Source organism: Protomyctophum bolini (genome assembly GCF_963924005.1).
Source record: "Protomyctophum bolini genome assembly, chromosome: 18".
Classification (NCBI taxonomy): domain Eukaryota; kingdom Metazoa; phylum Chordata; class Actinopteri; order Myctophiformes; family Myctophidae; genus Protomyctophum; species Protomyctophum bolini.
In genome coordinates this window covers 14,374,574-14,391,426 of record NC_137879.1, presented here as the reverse complement: position 1 = coordinate 14,391,426, position 16,853 = coordinate 14,374,574, and the positions used below count along the sequence as shown (strand labels likewise).

The 16,853-nt window shown below is 43.1% G+C and overlaps 2 protein-coding genes across 3 annotated transcripts in view; both read right to left on the bottom strand.

Annotated features, from left to right (window-relative positions):
- fmnl1b (formin-like 1b) overlaps positions 1–10,106 on the bottom strand; it is a 35,643-nt gene extending 25,537 nt beyond the window's left edge. Inside the window, exon 1 of one of the 2 annotated variants that reach the window (XM_080789480.1) lies at positions 9,260–10,106. In XM_080789480.1, the coding sequence (XP_080645606.1) occupies positions 9,260–9,394 (135 nt within the window). In that variant the 5' untranslated portion in view covers positions 9,395–10,106. The remainder of the gene's footprint in view (positions 1–9,259) is intronic. The other variant, XM_080789481.1, reaches the window with a different exon arrangement.
- A 2,803-nt stretch (positions 10,107–12,909) lies between these two features.
- Positions 12,910–14,079, bottom strand: ccr10 (chemokine (C-C motif) receptor 10; the record flags this gene model as incomplete). Its single annotated transcript, XM_080789994.1, has 1 exon — positions 12,910–14,079. One exon carries the CDS (start codon positions 14,077–14,079, stop codon positions 12,910–12,912), a length of 1,170 nt encoding a protein of 389 aa, XP_080646120.1.
- Between the last annotated feature and the right edge of the window lie 2,774 nt (positions 14,080–16,853).

The following is a 16,853-nucleotide window of genomic DNA, read 5'->3' as shown; positions in this document are numbered from 1 at the left end:
AATAATGCATGGCGTGGTCGTCGATGATTTCATTAGGTGCCAGTCAAGGCAGACAGTGGCTCTGTGACACAGTGGCGATGCATTCTGGTAGCATTACAGGCCATTAGAGCAGACACAGATGGATACTGTTGGTCTGGTTGCCATAACATTACTGTGTTCGTATCCAAAGAGGCAAAAACTATGAGAGAATTTCTCAGAACAAGGCTTAGGTACGTACACACTAGGCCCTGGTTCCTTGGGAGTAATTAAGGAATATGATCTATAAACTGGGGCCCGTGAGTCAGCACTAATGGTATTAAATATTAATTGTTTGAAACACTTGTAAGCACTAAGCAGTGTATTCAATTGTTTCAGATTTAAATCATTGTTGCCTCGTCAAATCAATACCCTTCTCCAAAATTGGATGTCATAGTTTTATCTAATGTTTTGGAAAGTGGAAGGTGATTAATTATAGGCTTAAAACAAGCTTGTGTCTCAACTAATCAATGCTAAGCTTTGTCTCAACTAATCAATGCTCACACAATATCCTGGCACAAAGCCAGTCTCAATGCAATGGCTTCATGTCCAGAGCTTGACCTAGGTTGTTCAACTTGTCTGTCATTCATTTTCACTGTTCTCTCTCCTCTCTCTCTCTCTCTCTCTCTCTCTCTCTCTCTCTCTCTCTCTCTCTCTCTCTCTCTCTCTCTCTCTCTCTCTCTCTCTCTCTCTCTCTCTCTCTCTCTCTCTCTCACCTCTCTCTCTCTCTCGATTCCCAATGGAAGTTGACGTTTGATGGTTGCTGCTGATCAGTATCAAATGCTATGTACACTGTACAGACGTCACTGTGAGGAAAAGGTACCATTGAAAAAAAAGATTTGGCCACTTTTGCAATCAAGTGCCAGCCTTTGTTAGCACTAAGAAATCTCTGATACAGTATAAGCTGGTGAAAGGAATACAGTACTAATTCCTACAGTAATTATCGTATGATTTAACCTCTCACACAAACACAAACACAAACACACAAACACATGGATAATAATACCCACCACAGCTCTGTTCCTTGCCATTCCGCACAAACCCAAACGGTGATCTGTGTCGACACTAAGCCATTAACACCTAAAGCAGTCGATGTATCAGACTGCATTATAATAGTGTCATTGTACAATAGGCTGTTGGTTGATCGCTGGGAGTTAAGGTTTCACTTGGTTTATTTTAAACCTCTAAAACTAACACATAGCTGTACTGTAACCATGCTCCCGTCACCCAGGTGCATACCACTGCATAATTTCTAGACAGGAACAGCGACTGAAGCCTCGGCCCAACCCTTTGCCATGTCATTGTGTAAACACAACCTGCAAGGCCTTTACCTCTGAAACGGGGGTTATTTGCATGGGAAATGCCTTGAATTGCCCCTAGAAAGTTTAGAACGAAAGGTGCTCGTCGTCACCCAGACATTGGCTGAGACACACACACACACACACACACACACACACACACACACACACACACACACACACACACACACACACACACACACACACACACACACACACACACACACACACACACACACACACACACACACACACACACACACACACACACACACACACAGTTGTACCAATTATAACTCATACACATCCTTGCCAGTATCATGAAACTAGCCTAGTCGACAGGAGACTCCCACTCAAGAACAAAACATAGATATCTCTCCGCTTTGCTTCTTCCTCCTCCTCTTCCTCCTTCTTGCCTCATCCTCCTCCTCTCTCCATCACTGTATCCCCCTCCTCCTCCATCATACCCCCCGCTGCTGTCTAAGTTACTGTAACAGAGTACAGATGTCCTGGCTCGCAGCCGATGCCACAAGGTTAAGGTCAGTCAAAGTGTGGAGTCATCAATGCTTGGTGAGTCTGCCTCTCAGGGACGATGCAGGCTTCAGGCCCGGCTGCTTTTACCGGTGATTTACGTAAGCTTTCAACGCAGAGCCTCCCCAAGGAGCTCACGGAGAAATCTTGCATTCCATAATTTAGCCGTGATAATCTGTGAATTTGAGTCTGGTTGGATGATATTGACAGGTTAGTTAAACACGTTAAACGCCTCGGGGGTATTAAGGCACTATCCCGGATGTAGCTGAAGTAGCTTGAAGTAGCCAAAACACTCCCGAGGCGATCGGCAACAACGGGAGGCATGATTAATTCTAACGCGACTAACACATAATCTTTGCTTAGAATTGGACGGAATGATTTAGATCAAGAGTTATTCACGTATTAAGATATATGACAAATACCTTATGCAATTATCTACAAAGACTGTAGTATTATCAGCTCCATGCCGAATAACGGGACTAACAGTGGCTAGTAACACGTGACATGGCGAATCAATGGCTTTGATAAATCAGCCTTGATAAATGATGCTGGTGAATCAATAGGCACTGGTTAGAATGGAAACAGCTGACTGGACCATCTTGCAACAGAGGATGAACCAGATCTGTTTACAGCGAATACTGCTGTGTTACAAAGAGCTGGTTTATTAAAAACTTTAGTTACTAGTTACTATGATTAATATTACAAAACATACAGTAACCACTTTAGCCCTAATACATTACAGCCATTTCAAAATAGCGATCTACAAGCTCACAATGTGTCATGATGCGGCGCATTGTGAGCTTGCAGATCAGCCATTTTCAAAATATTTTTATAAATTTGAAAACTTTAAATGGGACATTCAGCATAGTGAGTACTTTCTACTTTTGGTACTTTAAGTACATTTTGATTGCAATACTTTTGTACTTTTACTAAAGTAGATTGTAACGGAGTAGTTCTACATTGCATTATTGATACTTTTACAATTAACTTTTACAAAAACAGTAACACTTCGATATGATCGATATCTCAGGTTCATTCTACCAGGCACAGAGTTCGTTATTCTGAGTTATGAGGATTTTTTCCACATGGAAGTTGAAGTTTGATGGTTGCTGCTGATCAGTATCAAATGCTATGTACAGACGTCACTGTGAGGAAAAGGTACCATTGGAAAAAAAAAGATTTGGCCACTTTTGCAATCAAGTGCCAGCCTTTGTTAGCACTAAGAAATCTCTGATACAGCATAAGCTGGTGAAAGGAAATGGAATACAGCATGCACTAATTCCTACAGTAATTAGATCCTATCGATTTAACCTCTCACACTAATGTGGACGCACGCACGCACATATCCGTTGCCCGTTATGCCCAGTTCTATATTGCTTCATAGCCTTACAGTCTATAGCCCATGGAAGAGTGATGTGCTGCTGCCTTGCTCCGAAAAGGAAAGTTCGGTAAATCGGATTAAACGCCATTTGCTGATGAACTAAACGAGCAAATGGAATCACGCACGCCGCACAATGCCTGGCACAAAACTTCTTTGACTATACAATTATATAAACACAATGGACACAAGGAAGTGGCAGGCATGCACTCACTTCTGCTGATTATAGGACAATTACAAAGAGATGCAATAGGAGAATAAGGAGAGATGAAGCAGCCTACTCCACTCATTTGGCTGCTGGCATACAGATTTCGCATACGGCATACGGCTATCGCTTTCCCAAATGTGTGTGACCAAAATAGCAATGACCACACCTCTAGGCGCAAATACCGGCGTCGGCAAAATAGATAGAGGGTGACGCTGGACCAAAATATCATTAAGGGACAGAGCAAGCTCCTATATTCGTAATTTTCGGGCAGCAGTTGACTTGCGGGCCGCGTCACGGGTAAAGGCGGCGACAAAAATGGAGCCCATAGACTGATTACCGTTACTTGACAATATTGATGAAATGTGAAATGCTAATGGAGGTGATGGTTAAAATAGTCTATTAGTAATGTAATGTCATCTCATTGCCCAAAATATCAGTACCACATGTGAATGTGACGAACTACAAAGGATGGTAGAATTACGTCTGGCAGGAAAAGGACAATCCATTGTAGCACTAGCACACTCCTGCACCATTTCAACATCCACATAGTTTCATTCCTTTCATTGATGTCCACTGGCCTACGCACCTGATTTATAATAATAGTCTGTGTGACAGACTATCAGGTTCAGAATCAGGTTGATGTAATGATGGTCATATAGACGATAGCTTCTATTAGTTTAGGAATGCCAGTGCTAGCCTGCAAAATGGATCACTGGAACACTGACACAATGATAATCATCAACAATGAAACGAAATGCACGTCAACAGTGTGAGTGTTTCCCTTTACGCTGAGATGCGTCTTTTCCAGGCATGGTTTACTTTAGGCGCATACCAATCTATAATCCAAAGTGCCATTCCATTCTATCCTCATACAAGCAGACAATACCAGCAAGACAATGCTTCCGTCGAGTCATGAGGGCTGAATGGTTCATTGATGGAGTAACTATACATTCACTGTGGGTACTACTGTGTGCTGTGTCCAACATGGTGAGGATGGGTCCCATGTTTAACCCATTTTGACCTGAGGTCAGATTAAAAAAATGTCTTCTATATCCTGACAGTTTTCTGAAAAAGCTATGTTTCTATGTCAGTCGTTCTTCTATTTTTCAAAAATAGCAGACCTACAAGCTCGTAGCGCGCCACTCGGTGACGCGCTATGAGCTTGTAGATCTGCTATTTTTCAATAGCTAAAGCATAACATAACAACACCAAAAGGGGGTTCCCGCCCAGAATGGGTTGATGCCGAAACTCAATGCCGCGCTGTACCGAAAGCAAATTCTACCACAGCGTTGACTGTGTGGTCATTCAAGTATTTGAATTGGACTAATTCATCATCTGCCATGACTTTCTCAACCACCAGGCCTCAACAGAACATATACATTCAATGATTCTGGAGCAGTATGCATCCTGCCTTTTTCACCCCACCTTTCTCATATACCAGCACTGGTCTAATCTCACACTTAACCTTTCTGACCTTTTATGGTATTTTATACAACCAATATTATTCAGTCTTCCCATTCTGCCAGCTATATGGTGTCAACGGCATCTCTTGGCACACCCATCCAACTGGACTTGAAACCTGGGATACAAATGAGCATTTGCGCCTGTCGTAGACATGCGCAGAGCAAGTTCAGTCAGGGAACCTCAGTCAGCGCGCCGGCCGTTAATTGGGCCACCGCAGCATCAGGCTCTCATCCACATGATTCACCCAGCCAATCACACGCTCACCCAATCTCATACCGGCTACTTTAACCGAAGGTTTTGCATTCATCCTCCTGCTTGCTTGCTTGCTGCTGCTTTATTGTATACTATGCGCTGCTGTATACTATACAAAGTGCTCACCAACCTCCACCCCAACTACCACCTGTCGTTTTGGATCTACTGTTTTAGGTACGGGGGATTCGGAGTCCCTATGTTCGGGACTGATGCGCTTGACCTGAGTACCTAAAAAGCAGATCCAATACATCGCCAAACCATAATAAATATATTGCATTGATTATCTTTTTTTTTTGGCCTCACCATCCATAAAGGAAAGACAAAAGTCCTCAAGGTCAACACAACACTCAGAGATCCAGTGACACTAGAGGGAACACCACTTGAGGAAGTAAAAGCCTTCACATACTTAGGCAGTGTCATAGACAGTCAGGGCGGCACGGATGCAGACGTCAGAGCCAGAATCGGCAAGGCAAGAGGCGCATTCATCCAACTTAAGACCATTTGGAGCTCCAAACAAATAAGCCAGCGGACAAAGCTCAGACTCTTCAGCTCAAATGTCAAGCCAGTACTATTGTACGGATCAGAGACGTGGAGGACAACAAAGGCAACAACAGTGAAGGTGCAAACTTTCATCAACAGCTGCCTGAGGAGAATCCTGAGCATCCGCTGGCCAGACACCATCAGCAATAACGACCTCTGGCAGAGAGCGAGTCTACCACCGGTGGAAGAGGAGATAAAGAGAAGAAGGTGGGGATGGATAGGCCACACACTCCGGAAGCCCAATACCAGCATCGCGAGACAAGCCCTTACATGGAACCCACAAGGCAAAAGAAAGAGAGGGAGGCCGAAGAACACCTGGCGCAGGGACCTTGAGACTGACATCAAACAGTGTGGACTGACATGGAAACAGCTGGAAAAGAAGGCCCAGGATAGAGGAGTCTGGCGAACTGTAGTCGACGGCCTATGCTCCATAAAAAGGAGCGATAGGCATAAGTAAGTAAGTATTGATTATCTTATATTCAATAAATATATATATTACATCCTCCTTGAGTTGTCTGACTGAATTATGTTCCTACACAGTAACAAATTAAATGAGCTAGACGAAGGTTAAAGGGCAGATTCATTGATTGTAATCTAAATCCCATTATATCGTGAGGAGGACATGTGAAACTCTGATACACTTCTCTCGCTTTGCCCTCCAAGTCGATGGAAAAACTCCACCGACCAACAGGTATATTAAAGAATGCATTGTATGCGCCTCACTAGATCACTGGATTCAGGTTTAAAACCAGCAAAGTCACTCGTCAAATCAATGACCTGGCCAGAAACTTCGAGAGGTTTGCGGACCTAACTGCAGAAAAGTGTTTTTTTTGTTTGTTTTCTACATACGGACACAATCTGAATTTAAATCATATATATTCGGTAGCCCACAATAACTCACAAAGCCACACTATGAAAACAGGTGCCAAATGAGACAAATAGATTTTAAAGCCCGCCTCCACATAGCCTCATCATCCCATGGGTCATCATCCCACCGGCCCTACAGAGGTGCATACCGTACATACAGTATGTACAGAAGCAGCCAACTGGTTTGTATGCAGGTTGAGTAGCATCTCCCTGTGGCTCACAGGAGATTTGCTATGCAGAGTCAGCAGAAGATGTGCAGAGGATGGGAGGAGATGATCTGTGTTTGGTTCAATGCCGTGGCATGGTGATATAGTGAAGATAAATGGTGCTAGAGCTGAAATAAGAGAAGATATGCTGCACATTGGTTTTGAGTATGGGAATGGAGATTCAGTGTTCTGGGCAGGGAGACAATGGCCAGGAGCTATACGTCAAAGACTCTTAAAATCTTCCTCTCCTGTCAGGCTCAACCCATTTGAATAGGCCATTAGAACTGACATGTTACAAAATGAGTATCACTATAATTAGTATCACTATGCATTGCACATCTAGGCTAAATGTTGATTTAGCTCGTGATGTTGCAGGGTAGAAGTTCATTTAAATTTTCACAGGACACGCACACACACACAATTACATTTTTGGATGTGCTACCTTTTTGGATTTTTTAAAATTCCTACTTTTTTATGTTGAGTTAGGGTCTAGCACGCCACAGAAAACCATTGCTGATGCGCAACCTCTTTTTCTCATTTTGAATGATCACTGACTACAATTGCACCATCAAGAGCATCCTGACAAGCAGCAGAACTGTGTAACACCCTCAGTTGCAGAGCATTACAGACTACAGACACATCGTTGGAGGTGAGCTCTACAGTAGGACATACAGTATGCACCAAGCGTTGCATGGCAGAGCCAAAACAGATTATTAAGGACGCTAAACTACCCCAGCCACAATCTGTTCACACTACCGCCTGACAGGCGAGGCGATACCGATTAGTATCAAATGGCACACAAACAGTCTAGCTAAGGGACAGTTTCCACAGCCAGGCCATCGGACTGAGCCCTAGCTGCCACACGACTACCCAATGTACCCATATCTGTGGTACTTTTGTCCTTCTTTTTCTAGCTTCTCCGTGCACTATTTTGGTACACTGATCTGTTCTCTCCGCCCATACATTGATATACCTCCCTTTTTTCATAGTACTGCACACCCTGTATCAGCGGTCGTAGAGTCTGTTGGGGCCGGGGGGGCAGGGCCCCCATGAGGAATTGGACCTTAAACATGCTCTTCTGATTATAATCTAAACACTGACACGTTTAAAAAGTGTTACAAATAAGTGTTTAGAACCTAAACGCTTGGGTTTAGTGTGGAACTAAAATGGCGGGCCCCCATGACGATTACAAAAACATTTCATCTCTGCCCTGTATAAAAAGGCTGTGGGTATGAACACTAAAAAAGTTGAGAATAAAACTAGGAATGTTTTTATGTTACTGATGAGACTTGAGAGTTGTGTGACCGCATATCAAACATAGTGAGCACAGCCGCAAACATACCGTCAACACTCAAGCATGAGCTCAACACGACAGTCATCGTCCAGGACCATGCTGAAACAGAGGACAAGTAAGCATGCAGGGACGGCGCTAACGAGAAAATCAAGTTAGGGTCGAGGAATGCCAACCCGTCCTGAATTCTGTCATCGTAGAATTCTTGTTGGCGGCAGGAGCAGAATGAGGAAGACTCAGACCAGCTGAACTTTGTAATAATACAATGTATCTGCGGAGATACATTTGTTTTTTCTGCAAAACATTACTCGCATGGCAATTGAGATACAGCTCTGCATCTATTAGCTCCATTAGCTCCATAGTAAAAACACATTCTCTTGACTAATGACCATGTCCAGTGAAACAGGACAAGGTTAAATGCCTTGCTCAAGGGTAATTCAACAGCAGTTTCTGAGGGAAGGGAAATATGACTCGTCATACCTACCTTTCCCCAAGCCTCCTATATTTTATATATGTTTTATATTGGTGGCCAACTCGTCAAACAAGCACTTTCTCCAATGTTTATTTTATTTTATTTATGCTTTTGCCACCTCCGCAAACTTTTCCAGAAGTCAGAAAATACCTTCAATTATTTACAACCTCCCCCCCCCCCCCTCCCCACATATAACACACTGACACTGCACAACAAGCCTGCACTGTGTATTCAAATCAAACCAGTATATATATATGTATGTATGTATTTATGTATCTTTCCACAGTGTACAGTGTACCTGGCTATATCCGAGGACCAAGACCAACACATTATCTAACACATACTGCATTCTTTGCCTGTGTCAGTAGTTTGTCATAGATTCATTTGTCAAGACTTAGTATGGTTTGGTATCTCTCCTTTGGTGGATGTTTGTGAAAGTCTAGTCTCTCAAGACAGACTGTTGTTCCTTGTCATTTCAAGGAAAAGAGGGCGTTGTTTTTCCTTTATTTTTTGACGATGGGGTCTCAGATTAGTGAAAGTATACCTGCCTTAGGAGTCCCACATTGACACTGGCACAAGACTAATTATAAATCAGGCAAAGGTGTGGGCTGACTTGCTACACTGTGTGTGTGTGTGTGTGTGTGTGTGTGTGTGTGTGTGTGTGTGTGTGTGTGTGTGTGTGTGTGTGTGTGTGTGTGTGTGTGTGTGTGTGCACGTGTGCGTAAAACATAACTCACCAGCACGGCACTGAAACGTTCCTCCAGCTCCTGTTCTGGGGGCACGGGGAGCTTGGGCCCCACAGACTGTTTCTGGGGTACCATGGAGCCCTCCTTCCCGGGAGGCACTTCAGGGCCTCCTGCTGCGTTCCCCATGGCGGTCTCCCCGATGGACCCTACAAGTGATCCACAAGTACTTCCACACGGCACCCAAAAGCTGCACTGTAAATCCACGCTTAGTTTAAGACACTTCTAGAAACCTTGCGGTGCCTCTGTAATCCAACAAAGTATGTCTACTTATGTGAACTGAAAGGCAAGGGTCTATGTGGTGCTGACCTGTGATGTGTGGCTATTTCCATGACCACAGGCCGTGGACCTTCAGGCTAAGGTTAAGGTTAAGGTTCCCTAAACTGGGATGTTTAGGTAAGTCATAAGAAGCAGAGTGACAGACAGAATGACAGCTGAACACAGGTTAAGAAGAAAAGGAAAAAAAGGAACTCTGAGACAGAGAGAAAACAGAAGTAGGAATACAAAACAAAAACATTGACAACAGGTAATGCTTCCAAGTTTCCCAGCAAACTAGAGGAGAAAACTCTGAGACAGTGTCGCCTAGTCCCACAGCTGCAGTGGCCATAGGTGAAGAGACTTGTGCCGGCTTGCAGGTAATCTATGGAAGTCCTCCCCCTGCTGAAACGTAGGTTGGATGCTGGGAGTCACTGGTCCTTTGGCTGCCATTGCCAGAGCACGAGAAACACAACAGAAGAGTAATGTTGGTGTATATCCAGTGATCAGCTTCTCTCTGTGTATCCAAAACAGAAACAGAGGCAGAGAAGTGGCAGCGGCAGCATTAGTTCTACCAGCAGCTTGTGTTGAACAGATCTGAACAGGGGGAGATGGGTGCTCTCTGGGTCCTAATGCTGCCATGTACATGTACTGTATACGCAACCTGTTCAACTGCTACTAGAGAAGAGTGCAGTGGTTTTGCAGCACAATCTCCCCTGGCCAACAGGGATTTCCCCTTCGGTTGCACAGCAGATGTTTGACTTCCCCTGCTGCAGGAGACCCGTGGGTTCAAATCCATGTAGTTACTGTACAGATAAGGAGAGAAAAGAGAGATGGCGCCTAAGGAAGAATACTTTAATTCCCACTAAACTACAATAATCATATACATATTACAGACAGGGAATAAAACACCCGGAGCATCTTGGACAATGAAATTATACCTTTTTATTTACAAGGTGCAACGTATACAGGATCACTAAAACTATTAACATGACTATGATTTAACTGTAAAATGAAAATTCCTACCACTGATAAGTGAAGATAGCCTTTTTTTCCACTGTAATTAAAACCATGTATATTTCACCTTTTGAGGCTTAATGACATCCGACTCGTTCTGTTCATTTTCAGTAGGCACTTCTAAATTAAATAAACCAAAATCTTCAGGCTGGAGTTTCAAATAACTATAATTAAAAAACTGCCACCATCCTGCAACTTGTACAGCCAGATCACGCTGTGCCAAAGTCCCTTTATTTCCAAATAAGCTCATTGCTTCTCCATAACAACCCACACAACACCTCACACTGTCCTCATAATGAGGTGAGCTTATGCACTTTGGCTGAAAACCGGATCATACCCTTAATCAGAGTCATACTGTAGGTTGTCTGGTACACATGGATGACAGACAGCCTTGTTTGGAGTCAGTGGTGGAAAGTAAATGATGTAAATTTACTCAACTACTATAGGCCTATAGCATCTCCCCCCCCCCCCCCCCCCCCCCCATCTCTGAGGCAAATATTTTTTACTCCACTACAATTATTTGACAGCTTTAGTTACGAGTTACTTTGCAGATTTGGAATATTATTATCCTACGAAACATACATTAACCACTTACAGTAATGCTAATTTACCTGATCTGCAAGTTCACAATGCATTGTGAGCTTGCAGATCTGCAATTGTTTTGAAAAGGTTTTTGAACAATTTTAGTATGCCTACTTGTTTGTACCGTCCGTAGGCTATATTTTGATGCCAATATACTTTGTACTTTTACTCTGCAGGTAGGCTACCATTTTTATAATAGGTTACAGGAGTCATTTAACAAGTATTTCTACAGTGGTAATGGTATTGCTACTTGTCTTTTACATTACTCATACTAGCAAGCCAATATATAGAAACAGAATGAACAGGGTGTTACTGGAAGGTGTATTACCTCAGCTGGTCAATAAATAATGAGTGTTATGTTGATACCCGAGGTCTGGACACACCTGGTCAGCAGCACAAAGACATTAAAATGCACGCTACCATGCAGTAATGTAGCACACATCTTTAGTGAGGTAACTTTGGTCAACAGCGAGTTTGCTTAAACATATCCTATTCGTCTGTCTGTGCCTGTATCCATTCACGCAGTTACGTAACTGCATGAATGGACACAGCACACATGGCACTCTATCATTTAAGTTAATGTACATGTAATGGGAATTAAGAAGTTCTTAGTGAATTTGGAATTTGACAACTGCATAGCATAGGCTCTGCTGCTACAGCAGCAGACACTGATCAACGCTATTCTAGACATAGCCATGGTCACAGTCATGTTTCGGTTCAGCTACTACAGAAGAGTATAGACACTAAGTAGGCCTACTAGTAGGACTAGTTGATGCTATAAACTTACCCACTTTCACTCATCATTCCTACTAAGCGAGTTAATTGTGTCAGAAATCGAGTCTTGTACACGTGTGTCTTGTGAGCCTTTTGCACCTCCCGTCTTCTTAGCGCACATGGGGCCTGAATATCACTCACATGTCACATCACATTTAAGTTCATGATGAAACTAATGCTAATTTGGAGTCAACTACTAATTATTGTGATATTATGTTATATTATATAACTCTATCATAGAGTCTCTATGATTATTATAGACTGACAGACATTTGTTGTTCATTGGATACCAACCGTCGAAATGTGATTGCAGTACTCTGCAAGAGTCTGCATTAGTAGTGTGCCATCTAGTGGTCAGAGGCGTTATAGTACCAGTAACATAACACTGCAAACTAAACCACCACCAGAAAAAGGACAGCAGTGTGTGTGTGTGTGTGTGTGTGTGTGTGTGTGTGTGTGTGTGTGTGTGTGTGTGTGTGTGTGTGTGTGTGTGTGTGTGTGTGTGTGTGTTTTCAAACCTTTAGTGATAGGTGTATTATGGGAACACCTTATTTGACACATCCAGAGTTATGTTGATAATAATGTGATTGTGAACAATGGAGAGAATCAGACCCACGTTGAGTTATTTTGCATGTTTCCCCATCAAAGTATATGTAACTCCTGTGTGAAAGTCCAATATCTTAACCACTAGACCAAAAATGAAACCGTATTTATTAAAATAGGAGACTGTAGATAAAAACAGCATTAAACAGCATTAACTACAAACATTGAACATGAAAAAGTTAATATTTGCAACGGATAGTCAATTATTTGATCTATAGCCTACTGTACATCAATTTGACATCTTCAGCCCAAATTATTTCCCAAGCCATTATATCCTAACCCTTATGTTGAGCTGTTGAGTACATTCTCCACATGTACAATTTATCTTCAGCATTTAACCCTTTCTAATTATCAGGAGCAGTAGGCAACTACAGCACCCAGGGAGGATTAGGCGTTGCCTCTTGCTCAACGAGTCATGACAGTTCGACACTAAGCAAAGAGGAGCCAGGGTTTGAACCAGGAATCCTCTGGTTCCCAAATGACTGCTCTACCTCCTGAGCCACTTTTGGATGTTGTTGCGGAACCATACGCAGACTACAACTCTCTTCTCGCCACGCCCGAGGGAGTCCACACGGGCAGCTGGCATTGTGGAAAAACTTAAGGACGTCATTGCGGAATCGTACGCCAACTAAGGCATACAGGATGGGATTGAGGCAGCAGCGGGTATAGGCTAAGGTGCAGGTCACGTACTCCCACACGGGGCCACAGAAGTGGCCGGCCATCTTGCGTGCCAGCACCACGGTGTAGGGCAGCTGGAACACCAGGAATACCAACACCAGCAACATCATCAGCTGTATGCTATGACAGTGCTTCGAACCACTGCCACGGCCATGTCCCTTGCAGAGGACTAGACCAATTACGGAGTAGCATATGATCATAACTACTAAGGACAGGCTGAAGACAATGATGAGGCCTCCATAGGTGGCAATTTTGATCCATCGTGGCCATTGTGACCCACCATTTTGATACATTGTGTCCCACATTTTGAATCCACAATTTGCATCAGTCCCTGAACCTGACACACCAGAGAACAGGATCTCAGGCAGACTGAGGATCAGGGCGATCAGCCACACCCCCAAACAGACAAGTTTGCCCGCCGTCAGCGTCTGGTTACGGAGCCTAACTGCCTTCTGGGCCCGCGTTACCACCACATAGCGGTCAATACCAATGCAAGCCAGAAGCAGCAGTCCACTGTACGTGTTGATGGCGTAACAGGCGCGTGTAGCCTTGCAGAGAGGATCGGTGAAGATCCAGCCCAGGTGAGTGTCGATGGCTTGGAGCGGGAGCGTGAGGAGCAGCAGGAGGTCGGCCAGCGCCAGGTGGAAGCGGAACACATCGGTCATTGAGCGAACTGAGAGACGGCGGTAGAGAGTGAACGTGGCGATCACCAGGGAGTTTCCCACCACACCCAGCGGGAAGGCCAGGAACAAGGTGCACGACTGGAAGGCCTTGATGGCCAGCTCATACTCGCCAGCTTCACACCACTCAGTCAGAGTGGAGTTGAAGAGCAAAGAGAAGTTGTCATAATCATCAGTTGTATTGTCATAGTAGTCATATCCATCATTTTGGGGGGTGACATTCATAGCTGGTGGGAAAATATAGGAAGAATAATCAGTTATCACCAAGGGAGTTGAAGTTACAGCAAACTTTAATGGACCACATTTCAACATAATGCAATTCTATTCAGTTCAATGTTGTTGACAAACCAGTAGAGAATTTCTTCAAAGACAATGCCAAAATGAATTTAGGTCATGACTCATCAACCCAATTTCTACAAGTTCAGAATCTGGGGACCTGATGTGACATCACACAATCTCATTGGACAACCACCCTGACCTACCCTGACCCACTTCAGGTGACATAGCATGAAACTCTGGTCAGGCTACTACTTGGCCTCACTCCCCGAAACCACCTCACCCTTGCCCATTTTGATAGGCTGGAATGGCTTAGGGTTGATGACAGAGTACACCATCTTGCAATGGGTCTGTTCTAAAAGATTTGCTACATAGATACCCATGCACCAACCCAGATTCGCCTCAAACAACCCTTGACTCCTTCAAAACCACTCTCACAGAGCACCTACGGACGGCTGCAATTCAAACTGGCCCCATAATTAACTCACTCAGCGCCTTATGACGCCTCCCCCTTATAGTCTGAGTCCACCCCCACATCCCATTTTCCCCCATACTGTACTTGTTTTCCCCTGTTTTTACTTTGTTTATATGATCACGATTTCCTGTTTTTATATATTTTGTATATTTGTTTAATGTTCTGATGAATTGAAAATGGTGGACCCTGTTGTAAACAAGTGTAATGCTTTATCATGGTGTCGTCCACACAGTAACAGTTTTTGTATTGACTTGTGCTTTCGTTTGAAATGTACCCATTCTGCATACTGTGAATAAAAAAATTAATCTATCAATCAAGGAGAGTTGCCATAGTAAGTAGGGCCAAGAGAACCAAACAACCAACATGAATGAGAATAAAAATAGATTTATATTCTGCCTCTAAACACCTGCTCTGGGTCTCTAGACGTGTACAGTCTATCAATCGATCTACAGATGTACTGTCTATAGTGAATATGCAAATTACTATATGCTTTTCTCATTTCTACATACATCGTGGTCTCCTGACTCCTGATGCAATTTTGTCAGGCAGTGGTTACGGTACGATAAATCATGCAAGGGATATTAACATTCCATAAAGCTCTGACTCATCATAAACACAGTATTATCACATATTAACTGGCATAGCTTCATTTGATAAACAAAATTCATAAACTGCTGACATGATCTTATGAAATATATCTACCAACCTTTAAATAATTAGTGATGGAAAGCTTTGTGATGGAAGGTCAGATGAGACCAGCTGTAGGTACAGAGAGGGTGCTGGGTGGCTGTAGTGTAGATGGTTCACTGGAGAAGAAGGCTCTGGTGTTGCCTTCTCTAGCTCTGATTATGTTAGAATAGTAGGAGGAGTTGGCAGCAGACTGAGCAGAGAGGGTTTACATATACTGAAATATGTTAATAAACTACTTTTTATTAGGGATGCACAATATAATCGGTAGCATAATCGGAATATATCGGCCAAACAAACAAATCAGTATAAATCAAAAGTGCCTAGTACCTCTAGTCTAATTTGTGTACTCATCTCATTCAGTGGTTATTCAGTTGTGAAAACAGACACTTGGAAAAGAGTATAGACTTTATTAACAGGCTTTGGTCCAAGACGCCCCTAGGGCCTAGGCTTTTTCCATCATGGTCCTCTGCATAATATCGGAATCGGTCAGAATCGGTATCGGCAGATATGATCCTGCAAATAATTCTATAATACTGCTATATCTTGCACCACCCTTACCCCTTATCCCTAAACGTATTTGCCATTTTCTACTATTTTGATGGAGATCGGCTAGTTGAACTATTTTAAAATAGTAAAATATGGCAAAGACGTTTAGGGATAAAGGGTAAGGTGCACCCAAGATAGTGCCAAAAGTCTTAAAAGTCTTAAAAGCCTAGGAATAAAACACTGAATCAATAACAAGTAACATTGGTTACAAACTGGCAGTGAATTAATAGAAAGAGTCCAGTTTTACAGTGGCTCATTGATTGGAGAAGCTGGCTTTGCCTCGCGTGAATAACGGCTGGGCTGCTGAGGCAGTTGGAGACAGGTGTGTATGTAAATGAAGTCAAAAGTCAAAGTCATAAATTAAAGTCAGCGACTCAGTGTAGATTAGTGTAGCCTATTGTTCTTGTGAAAGCAGAGAATATTTTTCATTGAACTTGCATGACACTTCTGTGGCAGGCGGGCAGACAGGGGCCTTTGGCACAATAATTAAATAAGCTCTCAACTAAGCTTTTTTGTGTTTAATCATTTTGATAGATATGTAGGCTACAATTTGCAACTACAAATAAGCAACCATAAATGGTTACCTCAATGATCAATCCTAATCTTCATTATGTGAACTGATGGGCAACCAGTTGTGGCATACTGTACTTGCACACCTACAATGTACTGAATTGTAGCTTGCCTGCACTGGGGAAGCATGCGGTGCCCCCCAAGACAACTACTAACCACATGGACAATATCCACAAATAACAGCTGACAAACCTGACAAACGACTGAGGAAGCATATTGCTTACATCTACTGGATTTCCCCAGTAGATAAAGTCACTTGATCTGACCAGTTTTGGTTTTGGTTCCTCAACATTGTAGAAAGAATATAACAAAAAATACAGAATAACCTACAGGTTTCTGTACAAACCATGCATCAAAACTAGGGTATTTATCTCTGCTAAAACCTGACAAATATAAGACTTACACCAGGTTCACAAATCACAATTAAAGCCCCCATTTATGA